The following is a 19404-nucleotide window of genomic DNA, read 5'->3' as shown; positions in this document are numbered from 1 at the left end:
CATTGCAGGTCAAATGAAAATGGGAAAAAAAAAATGTTTTTAATTAGGGCGCCGCCTCCCCAAAATCAATCAATTACACACCAGAACACTCCAAGTCTCTAAATTTTAAATATCAACCAAAGGAAATATAATAGAAAGATCTTAGAGGGGAAAATAATCACACTAACAAGACCAAAACCCATTAATAACAAAATAAAACACATTAATTTTCTAACACAACAGAACACTATATAGCTTTTTAGTGCCCCACAGGAAAGTTTAGTCATTATATCATCTACTTCTGTTTACAGCAAAAGAGCCAGTGTCTGTAACATCCACCGGAGTCACTTTCTTTGTATGTCTGTACATGGTTTTCAGCATGACAAAAGTAGGAAGGAAGCCTCACAAGCTAAACCATAATCTGAAAGACTGCTTTCCTTAGAGATAAATAAAATATTGTATTAGCTTCCTGTGTCTTTTGAAATTAGAGTTTTTCCCCTGAAATTGTGCAACCGATTATGCCAATAAAGTCAGATAATAATATGATCCATTATAGCAGGATAAAAACGCCAAAATACCCCCAAACCGACAAATTCAATTAACTCTAAAATACAAATTTTAAAACTGCCATCATAGCGGCAAAAACTTCGTTGTTACAAGACATCTATTAAAATAAGCACAATATCAATCAACAACTAGAAACATTAATATAACAAAGGAATCATAGCTTGCTAATCCTTCTGGTTAGATGTTACCTGAAACACTAAAATTGCAATTATTCACTTCAGTAACTGTCTAGTACTTACTCATTTTTCCCGATCGAACTTTGCTTTCCCCAGGATTAATTTACAGGGTTATGGGACTAGGAAACAGGTTAACTAAAAAACAGTGGTCCATTCCAGACAAACCATCCTGAACACTGAATCATTTTCCAGTAATTTTTACCATAACCTTATGGAAAATAAGAGGAGGGGTGGTGGTGGTGGGTTTGGATTGGCTTTTACTGAAAAGAAAAGATGTAGCTTTCAGCTTGCCTCTTAATTGCTTTTAAGAGCTGCAAATTGCTGTGGATGGAATCAGAAGCACATGAAGACAATGCAACACTGTCTCTGTAAGCTTAGTCAGAAGAGTTTTTCTTTAAAAAGTGTCAGGTCAGCCAAGTCATTGCTTTACCTCAAAGCGCATGTATTCTCCTACTAGAAGTGTCATGTTTAAAAACAAAACAAAACAAAACAAAACCCCAACCCACAACACAAAAAACAACCAAACAAGAAAAAACGCCAGACTGCTCAGGTAGATATTCAAGAGGTTTTTTTATTCTTTTTACTACAAGAAGAACAAAAGACTTTATAAAAGCAGATAAATGTATGTATGAACAACATTCAAAATTACGTGTGTCATGCTTCAGCATAGTTAACAAAATTACATTGCATTTTATGGGAGATAATAATAATCCTACCTGAGTAATATAGAAAACCTAAGCCGAGGGAGAGCTGCGAGTGTAGCATTATCTTACTTATGCCATCTCACTATAAATACATCACCCTTCATAAAAGGTGACATGAATTTCTTTGAAGTTTAAGAATTGGCACGTTGTCTCAAACATGTTCCGCTCCGCGTGGAAGCTGCTTCATTATCTCTGCCTGTGTAAACTCAAGCAGCGGTGGCTGTTTACTGAAACAACCTGTAAATGTGTTAGCCCGTGCTCGCAGAGGATAAGGACTGTGCCATCCCAGGCCCACTTCAGACTGTAAAAGTGGTTCTTTTCTCACCCTTATCTGAATCATCCTCGAACAGACTGCCTCTGAACAGAGTTTACACTCCTCTTCTTTGATCTACTTCGTAAGAACATCAGAACTGTTTACTTTGAAATGCACACATTTCTTTCTTGGGACTCGGGGAAAGGAGATGGTGTCTTAAGACATGAACAGATACATTCAAACGAGCTAGTAACTTTTTCAGTGTTTCCTATCCTGTCTAATAACCTGACACATTACTGGTCATTGCTTAATCTTATTCTTAAATAAACTCATAAGCATGAACTCAAATTATTCAAAACTTCCTGCCCTGTTTTCTGAAAATGACCTTACAAATTACAATGCAAATGCCGCTGTCCTCTAGTTTCAACCATTGTTTTCTTGAAGACTTCTCGATACTACATAGCTAAAGTCAACTGAAGTCAACAAGTGTACCTAAGACTTCAGAGGAAGAAGAGAGTCCTGACTGCAGCACTCTGCTTCATGGACAGCACCAAATATATTTAACCCTGCACTTTCCAAGTAACTCCAACATCAAACAGCCTCTGCCCACCCAGACCTAGTGAAGACACTGAGCTCCTCACATGCATATTGATAAGATACTGAATCAATGTTTCTTCAAGATTTCTATCTGACGAGGACCACTTGCTTGCTCCTACCTCACGTCCCTACTTCCTTTGCTGATAGACACGCAAGGGGATTCTTTCAAGCCTTTCATAAAACAGGCAAGAGGGGCTCAAAATTTAGGTATAAGGCTCATAAAAGAGGCTTCTCCCTGTCCTTCTTTGTTATCAATCCCTCCTGCATCCTGGTCCTGCATGGCAGGAGATAAAGGCTGGGGGTGCGGGGGCCGATCGCAGCGCGGAGCAGCCGGGGCCGTGATGCAATTCCCGGCACCGACGTGGTGAGACGGCTCCGCGCTGAACTTGGCGCCAGGGCAGCCAGCCTTGAGTTCTGCAAACTGCTGCGCTCCGAGATTAGGCGGATGTAACAATCACCTGAAAGGGGAGATTAAAGCGCCTCTCAATGAGGGCCTTTGTCCCCGGCCTCATTTGATGCTGTGGCCCTTTCCAAACCACGCCGGGGAAGGCGCTTTAAATGTTTGCCCCGGCGGCCGGGGCGGCTGCAGCGAGGGCCGGCAGGGCTGGGGACATGGAGAAGGGACCCTTCTCGGTGGAGTGGCTGGCCCAGAGCAGCCGTGGCGGCGGAGCCCGGGAGATGCTCGGTGAGTGCCTGCCCTGCCCTTCGGGTGCCCCCGCACGACGGGCGCGGCGCTTTCGGTGCCCGCGGGCGGGGCACGGCCGGCTCCGTGTCACCGGGAGCAGGGAAGGGTCCCCCGACAGGTCCCCCCTTCAGACGCCCCCATCTGTCCCCGCAGAGTCGCCCCGGGACCGGGAGGCCGCGGAGCGCCGCAGCCCCGGGCACGAAGCGGGGTCGGAGGGGTCCGGGCGCTCCCGCACCAAGTTCTCGGCCGCGCAGCTGCAGGAGCTGGAGCGCAGCTTCCGCGAGCAGCGCTACATCGGCGCCGGCGAGAAGCGGCGCTTGGCCGCCGTGCTGAACCTCTCCCAGAGCCAGGTGAGCGCTCCTGGCCTCCGGCCGAGCCCCGCGGGGCTGCCAGACACCGCACCGGGACACAGGGACAGGGACAGGGACATGGACAGCTCCTGCAGGTCTGGCCGCCCGCCAGCCTCACCTCACTGGCAGCGAGCGGAGCTCGAGCAAACCGACAGCCCGGCCTCACACGGCTCTGCTTCCAGGGACAAGGCACAAATGGAAAATGGTGAATGCAAGTTCGAAAGGTGGAACTACATTGTGGGGTAAAAGTACTTCTGCCACCTCCAGAACCCGAGTTTTACAAGCTAATTCTTTGTTATGGCTATGCATCTCTTTGACAGGTGCATTGCAGGATTTTTGAACAGAACTACCCCTACCCAGCCCTTTTAGCCCCACTGCACAAATCTTGTGTTACAGCCATACAAGTCCATATCTGAGCATTGGATTGCCGTGCATGATGTTCACGGTTTTGATTCCTCATCGTGCCAAGGCAATTACTCTGCATTACATACAGACCAACGTTATTAGCCCTACACCTTTACTGTTAATGCGTTCTGTAACTTTGACAATAAGTCTGCCTTCAGGGTGTATTACTACATGGAAAAAGGACAAGGGGTTTGGTTCTTGACACTTTTTTTCTTATCCTCAGATAAAAACCTGGTTTCAGAATCGTCGTATGAAGTTCAAACGCCAGACTCAAGATGCCAGGATCGAAGCTCTTTTCTCGGGCTTGTTTTTGCCTTATCATTGTTACCCAGACACAGCTACATCCAGCTTTCCTCGACAGGGTGATGTCGATGTCTCTGCTACCTCTGCTGTTTCCCTTCACCCAGCTATGCCAAACCCTTCCTTGTGGTTACCTTCGGTTCCAGCTCAGTCTCCTCAGCCAGTTTTGCCAAGTCCAGCTTTACTATTGCCTCCTGGGCCAGGATTATCTTGTTACTCTTCTATGCTTCCAGCAGTGACTCTAACCACGAACATAAAAGACTGATGTTCCAACCAGATCTTCCTTCCTGTTAAAAATGTCAATGATTATCTGTAATCTCAAAAAAGTGCCAAATATATCTAAGAGTAACTATTTAACTTATTTTGTTATATTAAATTAACTAAAGATTCTTTGAATTGTTTTCTTTAACATATGAAAGTTTGATTAGAGGAGAAAATAATTTACCCATATTAGAGAAGTTATACTGAGAGTAGAAGAGGAGGACATGAAATCTATTCCTACAGTCTTCATCATGCTGTATGGAAATTTCTATATAAATTTTCCTATCTAAAAGTTTTCAGACAATAACCTGTGATCATGTGGGAATCTCCACTAAAAAAGTGGAGTACTGTTTACACTGAAATTTATGTAGTGAATGTGGCATTTAATAGATACACACACTTGAGTGTGTGTTTTAAAGGAAATAGTTGTGAGGTACAACCAAGTGCATTTAAATTAAATTGTTACCAAAGGTAAAAACACTATGAACAAAACTGAACAAGTTGTCCAGTATTCTCTTTTATATGTATATTCTGCACCATTCCTCAAGTGGTCTCACCTGTTTTTTGATGGACACGTTGCATTTGTGCACTAAAAGAGAGATCAAGCGAAGGAATTAACTGGCAAGAATGTATGTTTAGGCCAATGCCAAGCATACTTGCAATTTAAATCTGCTTATGAAAACGAATTGTTCACCAATTCAGGTCTCTTGGGACACTCAAAAGGAAGATATTTCACTTTTTACTTCCAAAAGTTGCAGTTGTAACTTGATAGCCTCTCTAATTTTTAAACTGCAGGATTAGTTTAGGTTTGATCTCAGGAACACTTAAGCCTGCTCCTAAAAGTTACAAAGCAAGTTTAATGGAAAGTAGCAAAGCCAAGCCTTTAGACAATGGGAAACTAGAGACCTTACATCAGTATAAAGCAGCTGCAGCAGGTGTGACTACATCTCCTTCCCCAGTCCAGACCAATCGAACTTGCTTGCTAGGTGATGGTTAGACTACTCTGCAGTTGTAAAGAGAGAAAAAATTAACACAAAACAAAATGAAAAACCATCAGCACCACCAAGAAAGAAACCCAAACCCTCCCTCCCTCTGCTCACAAGGCAGAAAAAGGGTCTGATACCGTTTTGTGCCATGCGTGCTGTTTCTCCTCTTGTCCCTCCACCCTCCATGTCCGTGTACCCTCCCCCCCAGCTCCTCCTCCATCCCATTTGGTAGAGAATGGGGTGGGGAGAAGCTGGGAGACACTGGAAGGAATTTCCCCCACCACACCCCTTCTCTGTGCCCCACCAGGGCAGCACTGATCCGTGACACAGCCAGGTGGCCGAAGGGACAACCTGAGCACTTCTGGGCCACTTTGAACACACTTTACAGAAAATTCCCTTTACCCCTTCCAAGTATTTTTTTCCCAAGTGAGAAGCCCTTAGGCTATTACATCATAACTCTTGATGACTCACGGAATTAGAGGGCAGAGGGTGGAAATTTAGACTACAAGGCAACAATTAAGTGTTTAAAAGGCCTTACAGGTGAATTAACGAAACGTCATTAAAATCTAGACTAAGAAACAAGTGTTAACCTAAGCTCTTTCAGGAGTGAACACCAATCCCAGGGAGAACTAAAAAAACCCAACACATTTCAGGAATACCAAAACAAAACTTTACATGCTTAAAGGCAATAGATCAAATTGCTTTAAAAAGTGCAAATTCCAAAGTATGCAATTATAACTGCTTTCTAGAGGTGAGAAAAGCCAAATTTTCAGGTTACAATACCATTGAAATGATAGGGTTTTGAACCAGACACAATTACGCCCAAAATTTTTTTGCCTAGCATTTTTTTGACAATAGTAAAATTTTAAAATTCCATAATGAAGGCCTGATCTGTTAATTCCTGTTTAAAAACATGCTGGTTTAATAAATTTTATTACCTCTGCTGCCCTCACATGGAAGATGGGACTGGACTTGTAATATTTGACTCATATCCAGAAGAGAAACTCACTCTTTCCTCTGGAGGAGGGAGTGAAATCTCTTACAAAGCTAACACATATAACTCGGTTCACGTTTTATTTATTTATATACAAATTCATGAAAAACCTGAGTGGAGCAATGAAAACCATCTATACATATAACACATTTTTTACTAGATTTATTAATATTTAATATTAATTATCAAATATAAATTTTTTAATGTTTACATTTAACTTAAAATAATAAAGACATTCTTCCAAATCAGGCAAGAGATTCTAAGCATTGAATACATATCAGTGTATAACACTGTTTTTGCGCTATAATGCATATAAAGGGTGGCATGGCCTGTCCATTTTGTTCTGAATAACTGGATGGAAAGGATGAGGAAGAAGATGTTGATGGTAGTAGGGCAGTTCATTTGCCATAAAGTGGTAGGCGCTTTGCGGTGCATCATATCTGGGAAAGGAGAAGCTGAACTGCACAGCAGGCATCGGGGTCAAAGGCAGCAGTCCCTGGTGCTGGGCAGCAAAGGGGTAGTGGAGAGCATCCTGAAACACAGCTGGTGAGGTCCCCGGGGCGTAGCTGTGCGCTGGAACAGGGGACACGAGGCTGTGCTGGTGGTCCTGGATCTGTCTCTTCAGTTTCATCCTCCGGTTCTGAAACCAGGTCTTAATCTGAGCAACAAAAAGAAGGGGGAGATGCAGGAGACAAATCAGGGACTCCGCCTAAGGATAATGTGCAAACTATGAGCAACTGTATCTCAGGTGTTTTTTCCATTTTGCTTCAGATGGCATTGACACAGCTGCACTGATGCTTTTGCCCTACTTAGCAGAAGGCAAAGGACCTACGGGATGTACAGGGAAGAATGGCTGCGCTCAGGGATTTTACAATAATCAGTTCAGATTCTTTAGGACCAGTTATGAGATCTGCATGGTCTACAAACAGATTGCCGTATATCCTGGGCAGTTTACCTCACTCAAGAAATTAAAAAACTCCTTGATAGCCTCCCGATAGAAAGTGACCCAAATTTCCCTGGGTGTGACTCGTTAATCCCCGAGAGATCCCACAGCCCCAACTAAACTCGAGTGCTACGTCTGGAAAGCGATGCGGAACCGCCGCCCCTGGCTGCTCCTGCCAACGGGGCCGGGAAGGCTCCGCTTCCTGCGGGACTCACCTGGATCTCCGAGAGCTGCAAGGCAGCCGCCAGCTTCCTGCGCTCCGTGGCGCCCAGGTACTTGTGTCGCTGGAAGGTTTTCTCCAGGCGGCACACCTGCTCCGCGGTGAAGGCGGTGCGCGCCCGCCGCTGCCGCCCGCGGGCCCCGCCGCGCTCCGCGCCCGCGCTCTCGCTCTCGTAGCCCGAGGACTCGTCGGCGCTGAGCCAGCCGCTGTCGGGGGCTGCGGGAGGAGGAGCGGCGGTGAGACCCCTGCCCGGCTGGGGCAGTGCCTCCGCCGCCCCTCAGCCCCTGCCTGGATCCCGGCGTGTCCCCACCCGCTCCCCTCCTCTCTGCCTGTTCCTCCTCACCCACCTGGCTCCGACGGGCAGGGCTCGGCGCTGTCCCGGGGGTGGTCTCGGCTCCGCTCCGCCGTGCAGGGCTCGCTGTCCGCGGGCTGGCCCGGCTCGGGGCTGCCCCGGCGGGGCTTGGCTCGGACCAGGAGGGTGGGGCTGCCCAGGGAGGAGGGGGCGCGGGGAGGGGGCGCACAGCAGATGTGGGGCCTGACCCCGTGGGGTTTGGTCTCTGCCGAAGGGATCTGCGCCTGATTCATGGCGATGAGAGGCTGGAAAGCCGCGGCCGCGGCCCGCTCTTATATTATATGGGCGCTCCGTCCCGGGAGGGGTCGTTTGTAAGTGCGAACACACATCAAAGTGGGAATCGAGCACAGATAACAGCTAGCAGCGAGGAGGAAAGTTCACACGTCTGGCAAATGTCTACAGCCCTTGGCTCCAGCGTGTCTGCGGGGCCGGGGAGACCCCCTTGAAGTGCAAAGCTGCCCCTCTCCCCTGGAGGGCAGGGCACGGGCAGCCCCAGCCCCGCAAATGGGCGTCTAAAGACACCGCGCACGGCGGTGGCAGCGCGGGTTCGCCGCTCCGTTTTCAGTCCGAGCTCCCACACTGCACAGATGCCCGAAACCCACACCCACGGGGCCGGGGCCGGGAGGAGGGATAAGGAAACTCGGCTAGAACTTGCCAGTCCCGCCGTCCTTTCCCTCCCTGGATAAAGCCACGGGGGGCCAATGGCAAGAAGCCCCTCTCCTCGAGGCTCAGCCCTCACTCCCCAGGCCAGAACCAGGTTGGGGGCCAGCAGAGCCTCGGGCCCTCTCAGCTTGAACTTGGCGCCGTCTGTCTAGCCAGAAAACGCAACCCTTCTCCCCGATCGTTTAGTGATCAAAGCACTGAGCGAGCAGCAGAGCTCGCACCTCATCAGCTTCATACTGTTATCCATATGCCGCTTCCCGGGAAGGACGGTGCCCTTGTAATGCAGGGAGGGTACACCAAGACATCTCCCAGCACAGCTCGGTTGGGGAAAGGGGCATCTCGGCAGCTCAGCCCGTCTCCAGGTTCTTCTTTTGTTCAACTTCACAGAGCTTTCCGTTGTGCCAGTAAAATACACCACACAGCCCACGAGCACATGGGCAGTAGCGATACTTGAGTAACTCACATTCTAACCCTCGCTTAAAGGAGAATGGAAGACAGCGCCAATCCCTCCAGCTGGGTAAATGCACTGATAGGAGCTCAGTTTCAATGACGATTCCAAAATCCTCAGAGTTCCTGCTCGGATGCATCGCCGGAAAGAGTGGACACCATAAACCTCGGTCTGACAGGGAAGTAGTCTAAAACACAGCAATGATCTTGGTTCCCACATGGACAATGTGAGGGTTTGTTTATTTTTTTTCTCTTAAAAGAAAAAAAATAAAAGTCAACCGAACCCCAACGAAGCTACCTCCTCAGTTTATGATAAAATCATTTGGAGAAAACCCCTCATATTCGTGCTACTAATTTTCATTGTCTCAGGTGTTCCCGTAACTCCGTGGCCGCGGGAATGGATGGAGGGTTCCGGGCCCCTCCCGATCCCACAGAGCCGCTTATCCCCTCACTGGCCCCGGGGGAGGAATAAAGCCCAGGCACCTGAGCAATGCAAACACCTTGCCAAGCCCACAGAGCCAAGAGCTGGATGCCTCCTGGAGCTTTGCTTGCAACACCATCCCCCCAGGGCAGGATTGGGAAAGGCTGTTGATGCCTCGGCACAGCCCCGACAGGGAGATCGTCCTGTTCTTTGAGGGATGCTAGGCACAGCCGCAGGAGGAGTTTCACTCACTGCTGGCAGAAGACTGTAATTTTGTCTGATATGCACAAACCAATGCAAATGCCCAAGCAGTTGAATACAGCTGGATCCCAGCCCGGATCAGAACCGCATACCTGTGAGTGCCACTGACCCCTGTGAGTGCCACTGACCCAACCAAAGCCACTGTAACACGAACATTTAAAACCTAGACACATTTCAGTCAAGCAGGGGTAGGTCACCCACTGTTTCCTAAATCACTAAGAGTCTGCACATTAATTTTAATAACTTCAGGATTTAATAACTATTTCTGAACTATTATACTTGTGTTCAGTCCCTCCTTTTCTGAAGCAGACACATTGCTATGTTGTCTCCGATCTTATTTTACAACAGCAGTTTCTGAATTGCTCCATATGTGAACAAATCTAAGCAGAAAAACTCATGTTCTGCCACACAGAAGCTGAATCACAGCAAGTTGTCCTTGGTAAAACAGTGAGTGCTACCTGCAGAGCCTCACTACCTCACCAAAAAGAAGTTTAGAGACAACACAAAAAAACCCCAACTAAAACCACTGGTACTCAGAAGCTCCTAAACTGAGCACACCCCTACCCAGCAAGCAGCACGCACCCTGCTCCAACAGGGCAGCCTCCCCCACCATTTCTCCAGCAGGAGAAACCTGTGCCAAGCCAGGCAGCCTTGAGTCTCCTATGCCCTGCAGGAGCCTCATCCATGCATACAGAAATACCCATGGACAACCCTCCAAGACAGACACTTCATCATCTCCAGCTGCCAAAATCGAACCAGACACAAGATGACCACTCAGTGCTGTGCTCAGAGACCAACATTTACATTGCTAGATTATGCGTCTTACAGAAGGGAACTATTATTAACGCTGAAGAGCTGCTGCCATTTCCTCCCTCTCATTTGGCTGGGAATGCAGGGAAATAGCTGACATGTCCCACTGTTTGCTGAAAGTCAGTGAAAACTGAATTTATTTTTTTTAATTAGACTCCAATCTGAATTGCCTATTTAGTGAGACATTTAAATTCAACACTAGGATCCCCCCCACTCCAGATGGAAGTAGCTGCATCTGTGGACCACAAAACCCTGGAACAGATGGGAAAAGTGTGGAAGGTGTTATGTGGCCGTTGCGGTTCCCATTAGAAAGAGGTGGCAGCTTGTGAAACTAGAAAACTTTAACAACCCTGGGTGGACAGAAGCCCTGCATCTGCAGTTAAATCTTCCCCTCACCTTGCAGTAATATGGGGCTCACATAAGACAAATTTACTTCCATTCAATTATTTTATATCACATGACCATTTTTACAGCATTCAGTTGATATATAAGCATCATGAAAATTAAATCTAAATTCTCAGGGGAAAATGGTGTACATTCCTATAGAACTCTGTATACTCAGAGCTTCAGAATATTTTAGCATAATATATTGAAAAATTGATAGTTTTTTTATATGTGTTATATTAAGAACATAGTAGACTCATTTCTCCAAATCACATTGCAAAATATTTGTTGTTCTGCCTTTGTACGAAAGCCTTGCAACCATAAGAAACATGCTTGCTGCTTCAAGAAATGTACTGAAAACTTATGCCCTCTTGTAACTCGGTATGATTCCCTGAATGTCACAGCAGTGATTCGTGCCAGGATGTGACAATCACAGATATGGCTGTCAGGACAGAGTGCTCTTCTCACGTGAGCTCTACAAAACTTCTAAGGACAAATGGTAGATTTCTCTCACTGGTATGCCTGGGAATATTTCATCTGGGGCTTTGAGCACATATGGAATATAAACCCATGGGAACAGGCAGGACTGCAGCAGCTCTACAGCATGAAGATATTGTCTAAGGAAGGTCCAGCCCACCGTTCAGGCAGCAGCATCTCCTGCACAAGACACTAGATACGCATCCTTTGCCAGATCCTGAGGTACTTTTGTTACCCAGGAACACTGTTGGTGTGCCAAGGCCTTCAGCAGACCATCACACTGATTTTGCTTGAAAACATAAGAAAAAGTGATCATATTTTGCCAACAGAAAAGTAGTCCTTCTCAAGGAGAATGACTACTAGCAGAGTTAGGCAAATCTTCATGTTGCAAACTTTCTATCTGCTAGCCATGTCTGTAAGCAGACCATGAGGGAAAAAAAAAAACCAAACAAAACCCCCAAATCAATATACAGACCAAACTATCATAGCATTTATCACAGATTGAGAGCTGATGTACAAGGCCACCAGATCTGGGATAGTGGCTCCATCATAGGAGATCCAATTGTATTTATGAAAAACACAGGTTTTCCAACATCTTCTTGACGAAACTGAAGAAGTGGAGATGATAGGGGGTGCAATGAAAACAATGCAAGGCCAACCACTCCACTATGAGAAAGCGAGAAAACCCAACACACTCAAAGCAAAAATACCCCAACATTCGAGCCCCACAAAACCCATGTTTAGCTGCATAAAGCGGCAGGAGGAGAGAGCCTGGGGAAGTGTAGCAGCCCTTCAGAGGCAAGTAAAGTCGTTGTAAGGAACGTGGTTTTAAAATGCAGCAATGCCAGGCGCACAGGCAGCCGCAGGGCCCGGGCTGGGCTCCTGGCCGCTGGGACAGCTGATGGCTGTTTGTACCCTCCGCTGCTCCCCTTTGGAAATGCTAACGTGGTTATTCAGCGTCTCCTTTGATGTCCTGATAGGTGCTATTAGATAGTCAATTAGGTATCAACGAGATCGATTGTTTGGGAATAGACGCTTTTCTGTTTGAAGTACCCGTGAACACTAACAGTGCCATCACCCCGGCGCTCCTTTGCCCACGGGAACAATGCGGGCTAACACACAATAAATGACAAATGCTACTGACTCAGCCGGCAGCGCTGCACCCTCTTCCCTCCCGACTCACACACTGCAAGCCCAGATATTCCCATTCAGCCAGTGAGGAGAGAACACGCACTTTGCATTAAAAACGATTTATCGGGGAAACATTTGTGTGTGCTTTGCAGAACTAATGGACAGAGCACCTAGATAAGTAAAGTACAAGTTAGCTCGAAACAAACTACTGCTTGAATTTCTATGCACGCCATCGCCACATTGCCTGAGGACTTGTGACACCTCCACAGTTGTTCAGCATTACCCAGGCAGAATAACTAAGAGCTGAAATAAGAATTAAATCACTTAGCCTACCTGAATAGCGAAGAGACGCTGGGATTAGTTCCCTACTAGGTACTATCAGAGGATAACACTGGGTCGAAGCCTAGGAGTTTAAGGTACAAATATAAAGGAAGAGTAATAAAATCTACACAATGAACGTGTCGAGACCAAGTCTCTCCTCTTTCTTTTTCCCCCCTCCACTTCGGTGGGATTTATCAAGTTAATTGTCATCTAATTGAGTATCAAAGAAAGAGATAATGGACAGCAATTAGATGTAATGGCCTAACAGTGCGAGATCTCTCTCGATTAGCACACAACGCGAGTAACTTCACCTAGTTTGTAAAGAGGTCCCTGGAGTGGCTCCAGCATGTCTGGGAGCTGCAGGGGGGTGATACACCCCGATCCTGTTCCCAGTCCCCTGACGGCTGCTTTGGCCAAAGCGGGACGGGCGGTTCCGAGCGCGGCTCCCCCGCCCCGCGGTGTTAATTCAATCACGTTTCTCCCCCTCCGCGCACGCACTGCAGGGGAGGAAGGCTTTGAAGTTAGCGCTCGGGCAATTTTCCCCTCCCATCCCCTTCTCCTCCCCGGGGAGCCCAGTTTCCAGATTATACAGCCTCTTCCTCGAGGGCCGCCGGGCCGGGGGGTTCCGACAATTTCACTCCACGAACATTAAACTACTCCTCCCCAGCTAATCGACTCGGCTTTTTTTTCTTCTTTCCTTCTTTTCTTTAACTCCTTCCCATTTGTAGCTGACTTGCCCACACCTCTTGAGCATTCCGGTGCTGGGTCATTGAGGACACAAGGACAGGACGCTCCCCGCCGGGCTGGGCTGCGGGGGATTGCGGCGGGTGCGGAGCCGGAGCCGGAGCGCTCCCATCTCCTGCCAGGGGCCTGCACTGACACCAGTGCCCCTTTACTGCTGCCGCGGCTAAAACACAGTGAAAGAGAAGTTCAAACAAGCAAGAATAAAGCATGAAGTCCGAGTTTCTTTCTCTCAGATCAAAGGAAAAACGTGCATTCACATTTTAATGCCAGAGGCGGACAGCTTTAGCAAAAATGAAATTACTTCATATAAAGCTCTCTAGACAATTGGAACGTAGTAGTTCCCCTCTAGAGAAAGCCGATTTTTGCAGGCAGGAGAGAAGTTACCATGTAGATATTAGGAGGACTTTAGGGACTCAGCCAAGTGAGCATCATCCCTCTCGTTCATTTGAGCAATTACCGGGAAACAGAACAATATTTGCAAAGTAGCCCTGCCAAAACACTGGCTAAGTATTTCATGTGCTTGCTGAGTATGCCTGTGGCCAAGGAGTCATTATGTTAAGTGACCATTAGCACCCTTTCGAGCAGAGATCGGCTTCTGCCTCGTACGGCCAGGCTGGGATGCCCTGTTGCTCCCTCACCCAGCGCTCACCCCTGGCACGAAACCCGCCAGCCTCAGCCAGAGCCGCTCACACCCGCGGCTCTCTGAGCCCATCCCCGAGCCTGCCCCGGGCTGGTGCCGCTCGGTCCCGCAGCCCCGGTGTCCCAGCAGGGTCCCCACAAACCCCGCGGGCTTCAATCACGACAGGGATGGGAGCGCTGCGTGCTGTCCCCGGCAGCACAGGTGGTCTCTGGTTCCAAAGCTCCGCACACAGGGGGAGCCGAGCTCGGGGGTACCGGAGGGCAGACCCAGGGGTTGAGGGCTCATTCAGAGCCGGCCCAGATCACTTCTCATTGGGGACATGGGGACCCGATGAGGTGTGCTCCTGCCTCTCCTTTTTTACCATTGGGGTGGGGGGGACAACAACACCCCCTTCCTCTGCACAAACTCGTCCCCGCATTCCCCTCCCAGGAAACTGCTCCCCTCCGCAGGCGGGAGCTCTTTGTTCTCCCTCTTTCCTCTTGAGCCTTGCCATCTGTCTCTCACTTTCCCGGGCCCAGCTGCGGCCTGCCCGTGCCCACTTCCCTTTCACCCTCCCCCATTTGGTCCGGGAGTGTGGCGTTCCCGGAACCCTGCGGGTATTCCCGGTGCCCTGAGAGCTCCCTCCCTTCACCCCCAGCTCCCCACCCATACCGCCGTTCTGGCTCCCGAGGGCAGGAAGGGTTATTACCATTATTCCTTTTTTAGCGGCTGGGCAGAGCATTCGGAGGGGTGGTCGGCTCTCCTCTGTGGCCATACAAAATTATAAGGGGAACACCTAACCCTTCGACCATGACTCAGAGAATAGCCCATGGAGTCTAATGCTTAGTCCTTCTTTTCTGGTAAATTGTACACTTATTTGCCTTGACAATTTTGTTATTTTAAACGTGGCTGCTTTAGAGCAGAGGAGAATATTCACGATTGCAGCTCTTTCTGGAGACATAATGATGTTTGAAAGAGTCAGAGAGATTTATTAAAATCAATATTACCGTTTAATGATACCTGACTTCGAGAAATAAGCCTCCATCGAATGGGAATTTCACTTACGGGTCAACAAATTTCCTTAATTCATGTTCCTGAGACCTCAGCGAGGTGAGCAAGGACTCACCTGAGCTCTTTTTAATTTAGCTGAAACTCTTTACATTAGAGACACACAATTTGTGCAATTGCAAACAAATACTAACATCTCAAAAGACCAGAAAAATACAGCATAGATTATAAAATAATCAAGGAGACTTCCAGAGGTGACTGCAAAGCCCACTGCCCACAGCAGCACAGAATGTTGCTTTTTACCAGGCAAGGGTAGTACCACTCAAATGGCAGATTGGCCCCTGTATACAAAAGATATTCAAGGAGGCTGACAGAGAACCCTCGGACCACTCACTACAGAAGTTTAAATTACCAGTGTGCCGGAAATCTTCTAATAACCCCCCAGATCACCTCTAAAGTGATGGAAATTTTTATTGCACTTTTCATGTTAGTTGACAATTGACTTTGAAAGATCTACGTCGGCTTACAGTCAAAGATCATTTCTCAGAGCCCTTTTTTCTGGCCTGAAATCAGGCCATTTTGATCACCCGTTTACTAGCTCATTATCCAAATTTTAAAAGTGCATAGCACAGTGGTAAGGAATTTTACTGCCACTTATGGAAAACCAGCTTTGGAATGTTAAAATTCTTTTGATCATCACCCTTGTACCCTGATAACTGCATGTGAGATGACGATACGGTTTTGTAGGCAATAAATTTCAAGATCCTTTCCATGATCTGTTGAGGTAAGAAGTTCTTACTAATCTACTGAGACAGCTCATGAAAACGTGAAGATATAATATCATACATATTTAGAAAGTAATTTTTTCAAATGTTAAAAACCTCTGTTCTGCTGCTATAGCAAGCCCAGTATTAAGTAACAGGTATATCCACATATTTGGCTAAGAGCACAGTTTCATGACAGAAAATCTCATCTAGTAAGTAGCTGAAGGGGTTAGATACTTGACTGAGAAGTCAGAGGGAAATTCACGCTTTTTTTGCACTCAGCAAAAGAGTAAATTGCGGGGGTGGCAAAACAAATCTAGATAAGAAGGAGTCTATGCTCCTTTAAATGAAGAGGAGCTTTCTTTTGGGGCAGGATGAATACCTCTACAATCCTTGAGAAAGGAATTCACATGAAAGCTGGAAAAAATAGGTTTATTAAACAATTCAGTTATATTATTGTTTGTCCCACCCCATTTATATTTTACAGTTGCCTATAAATGCAAGGGCCCGAAGTCCACGATTCAAATTGTCCAGCATGTCTTTGCAAATGTTCAGATCGCTGCTGCGTCTTAACTCCACCAGGCAGTAACAGACGAGGGCAGCCCAGATATCTATCAGTAGTGCAAATCCTCTTTAGTCACAGTTCGTGTCAGAGGGTCAGACACCCAGCAGGAAAGCTCTGGGGTCGCGGTACCCTACAAAGCAGGGTGCTGCCCAAAAGCCAAGCGGCTGCGCTCTGCAGGCGCTGCTGAGGTCCAGGGCGGGTGCCGGCAGGGCCGCCAAAGCGCAGCCCTCAGAGGCAGCCCCTTGCCGGGGCAGAGGTGGCGGCCGGGCCACGTACGTGAGGGGCAGGGGCACCACAGCGCCCTGGGGTCCGTAAGGGAGAGCGGGGCTGCAGAAGGGCTCCGTCCTCAACTCCTGCAGCTGCCGCTTGAGCTTCATCCGCCGGTTCTGAAACCAGGTCTTGATCTGGAGGAAAGAGAGAAGACGAGGTTACGAGGCCGCCCGGGGTTGTTCACGCGGTAATTTGGAAGCGCTGCCGCCGCGCCCCAGCGCTCACCTGCACCTCGGACAGGCGCATCCTGCCCGCCAGCTGCCGGCGCTCGGCCGCGCCCAGGTACTGCTGCCGCTGGAAGGAGCTCTCCAGGGTGCTGATCTGCTCCGCGCTGAACGCCGTGCGCAGCCGCCGCCCCCCGCGGGGCTCCTCGGCGCACTCGGGGCCCTCCTCCGCCGCGGGCTGCCCCGCTCCCGACGGCCTGCCGCCCGCTGCTGGGGACAGCGACAAGGAGAGAGGGTCAGCCAGGCCCGGCCACCGCGTGGGGAGCCGCCCGCCTCCTCCGCGCCCGAGCATCGCTGCCTTTCCCGGCCCGAGGGTGTCCCAGCCCCGCCGCCCTCCGCCCGGGAGCCCCAGGCTGTCCCGGTGGTCGCGGTACCTGCTGTGGGAGTGATCCCCACGCTTTCCTTGCTCCTGCCTCCTCTCCCGTCCCGCGGGCCCGCCGGCTGATCCTGGCTCCGCTCGCTCCGGCCGACGCTGGAGCTGGAGCTGGAGTCGGAGTCGGAGCCGGGCTGGCGGCCCGCGGACGATGCTCGGTGCGGAGAGCCCTCGGTGGGGCTCTTGAGAGCTTGGCTGCTCTGGGACAACCATTCCACGGAGAAAGGGGCCTTAGTCATCCTGCCTTGCTTCGGAGGTGCCGGGAAGGAGGGTGGCGGGGAGCACGGGCCTCTCCTTTATAGTGCAACTCCCGGAGGAAAGCGTTGTTTGTGTAAATACACATCAAAGGGCCAGATCAGTATCATCTAATTGCTATCAGTCCTCCCCCCCAACAAAAGATATCGTTCACACATTGCCCCAGCTCGCGGAGGCTCGGCTCCGCCGAGTCTGCCCCTGAGGAGTTGACTCCACCGTCAGTGATTTACAGCTCTTGTCACATCCTATCCCCATGCAAATGGCGTTTATGGAGCTGAGCAGCCTCAAACGGCGCTGGGGAATGTACCCCGGGGGGAGCGCAGCATCCCCGGCCGCTGGAGGGAGAGGGGACGCTGCTGCTTCCGATCTCCCTCACCCTGGAGTTCGCTTTTCCATTCCTTTTCAAGCACCAGACCCACTGCTCTTCTCAAGGCTGCTCCTCTCTGGGCTGGGCACTGTGTATCCGAGACAGCCTCGGGCAGGCAAACGGGGAAACTCACTGAGTTCTCCGGGATTGCAGCATCAGGTTATAAGCACCAGGCACAGGTTGAGGGGCTCGGAGGAGAAGGTTGTGAAACAGAAAACGGTAAATGTCAAGGTCATTGGATTCTGAGAATCGACAGGCTTCTGGTCGTTTATACAAAAATATGGGTTTTGGACTAATGAATCAGAAAATGACAATTATTGCCTTAGAATTAACGTTCTGCTGAGAGTGCTGATGAAGTTACAGAATTCATGTCATCTCTCCCAGATTTCTTGCAGCTATGCAGGTCATCCAGATTTCTCTGTTATCTTACTATCCCTCTTTTTCTTCTAACAATAAGTGTGTCTTTCAGAAAAGCTCCCGCTCATCTTTGGGTTTTGTGTGCGACAGGAACACCTGGTTGCTGCAGTAAAGCCTCTGTAGTATATTGACAAAAGGCTCTCGGTGCTTTATGGGCAGTTTTTCACTGCAGGCTAACCATGAATTCCCTCCCCTTTTCACCCTCCCCTCCTGTGCAAGAACAGAGCAGGACTTCCACTGCATTGATAATTCCTAACACAGCCGTGCTTGGTATCAGTCTGCCTCCAGAGATCATGATTGCACATCTTATTTATCTGTCCTTGTTCTTGCCTGCTGCTTTACACTCACCCACCACCTGCACACAAACCCAGTGCTCTGCTGTCTGTCTGCCCTGTGACTTGGCTGACCTATTATTCTGCCACTGGCTGCATTCCTCAGCATTCACTTTCTCTGTGATAACAGTTACTGTAACCACAGTTCTAATAATTTCTTAGACTGTGGGTGAGGCAGAGGTTTGAAGATTGAAAACACTCCTACTTAGTTTATGTCTAAATCTTCCAATGGATTCAATATGATACAGATATATTTTTCCTTTATATTTATCTGGTAAAAGTTTTATTAAAATCCTCTTTGTCAATCTTTTCCTAAACCAAACATTTCAACCTCTTGTCCACTCCAAATATAGTTGCTATATCCATTCATCACGAAATCCTACAGTTTTTTGTTCACCAGAAAATGGTTTCATTGAACTATATTCAAGTTTGATTTGTGAACCCCTTTTAGGCTCTGTCTCCCATTGATTGTTCAGTTTCATGAGTCCTACTTCACTCTACCAGTGGTCACACTACAAACACGATTGTCACCTTTATTTAAAAGTGTCTAATAAACCTATTTAGAACCACAACCATACATGACCAGAGCCCTTCTGGAGCCCTTTTTTTCTGGTCTGTGTAGGCAGGGATTGACATTGCAGCCTGAGCTCACTAAACAAGCTTTCTGGAAGAAAAATGGTGTAAAAATGTGTAAATAAACATTCAAGCATTAATGCCTCCCATATATGTAATCAATCTAAAGAAGTCCACAAACACTTCTAGCATGGACAAAGCCTGTT

At 48.4% G+C, this 19404-nt stretch overlaps 3 protein-coding genes across 3 annotated transcripts; 1 reads left to right on the top strand and 2 right to left on the bottom strand.

Annotated features, from left to right (window-relative positions):
* Positions 1 to 2888: 2888 nt before the first annotated feature.
* On the top strand, positions 2889 to 4281 carry LOC116999402 (homeobox protein vex1-like). Its single transcript, XM_033066096.1, has 2 exons — positions 2889 to 3311; positions 3940 to 4281. Exons 1-2 carry the CDS (start codon positions 2889 to 2891, stop codon positions 4279 to 4281), a joined length of 765 nt encoding a protein of 254 aa, XP_032921987.1.
* A 2227-nt stretch (positions 4282 to 6508) lies between these two features.
* On the bottom strand, positions 6509 to 8005 carry LOC116999663 (homeobox protein vent1-like). The gene is made up of 3 exons (XM_033066591.1): positions 7768 to 8005; positions 7416 to 7636; positions 6509 to 6915 (listed from the first exon to the last, which is right to left on the bottom strand). Exons 1-3 carry the CDS (start codon positions 8003 to 8005, stop codon positions 6559 to 6561), a joined length of 816 nt encoding a protein of 271 aa, XP_032922482.1. The 3' UTR covers positions 6509 to 6558.
* An 8235-nt stretch (positions 8006 to 16240) lies between these two features.
* On the bottom strand, positions 16241 to 18769 carry LOC116999562 (homeobox protein SAX-1-like). The gene is given in 5 exon segments (XM_033066384.1): positions 16241 to 16791; positions 16883 to 17112; positions 17115 to 17174; positions 17177 to 17222; positions 17225 to 18769. Coding segments are annotated over 5 exon segments (891 nt in total). The 5' UTR covers positions 17468 to 18769; the 3' UTR covers positions 16241 to 16479.
* Between the last annotated feature and the right edge of the window lie 635 nt (positions 18770 to 19404).

The sequence above is a fragment of the Catharus ustulatus genome, chromosome 8, assembly GCF_009819885.2.
Source record: "Catharus ustulatus isolate bCatUst1 chromosome 8, bCatUst1.pri.v2, whole genome shotgun sequence".
Taxonomy (NCBI): domain Eukaryota; kingdom Metazoa; phylum Chordata; class Aves; order Passeriformes; family Turdidae; genus Catharus; species Catharus ustulatus.
This window is presented reverse-complemented; position numbering and strand designations above follow the sequence as displayed.

Bases quoted from the DNA above. Each gene is read 5' to 3' on its own strand.
- LOC116999663 (XM_033066591.1), bottom strand. From the start codon at position 8,005: ATGAATCAGGCGCAGATCCCTTCGGCAGAGACCAAACCCCACGGGGTC. The intron at 7,637-7,767 runs GTGGGTGAGGAG...CTCCTCCCGCAG, and splicing joins GCCCTGCCCGTCGGAGCCAG to CCCCCGACAGCGGCTGGCTC. The intron at 6,916-7,415 runs GTGAGTCCCGCA...TTTGTTGCTCAG, and splicing joins TGCAGCTCTCGGAGATCCAG to ATTAAGACCTGGTTTCAGAA.
- LOC116999402 (XM_033066096.1), top strand. From the start codon at position 2,889: ATGGAGAAGGGACCCTTCTCGGTGGAGTGGCTGGCCCAGAGCAGCCGT. The intron at 3,312-3,939 runs GTGAGCGCTCCT...TCTTATCCTCAG, and splicing joins TGAACCTCTCCCAGAGCCAG to ATAAAAACCTGGTTTCAGAA.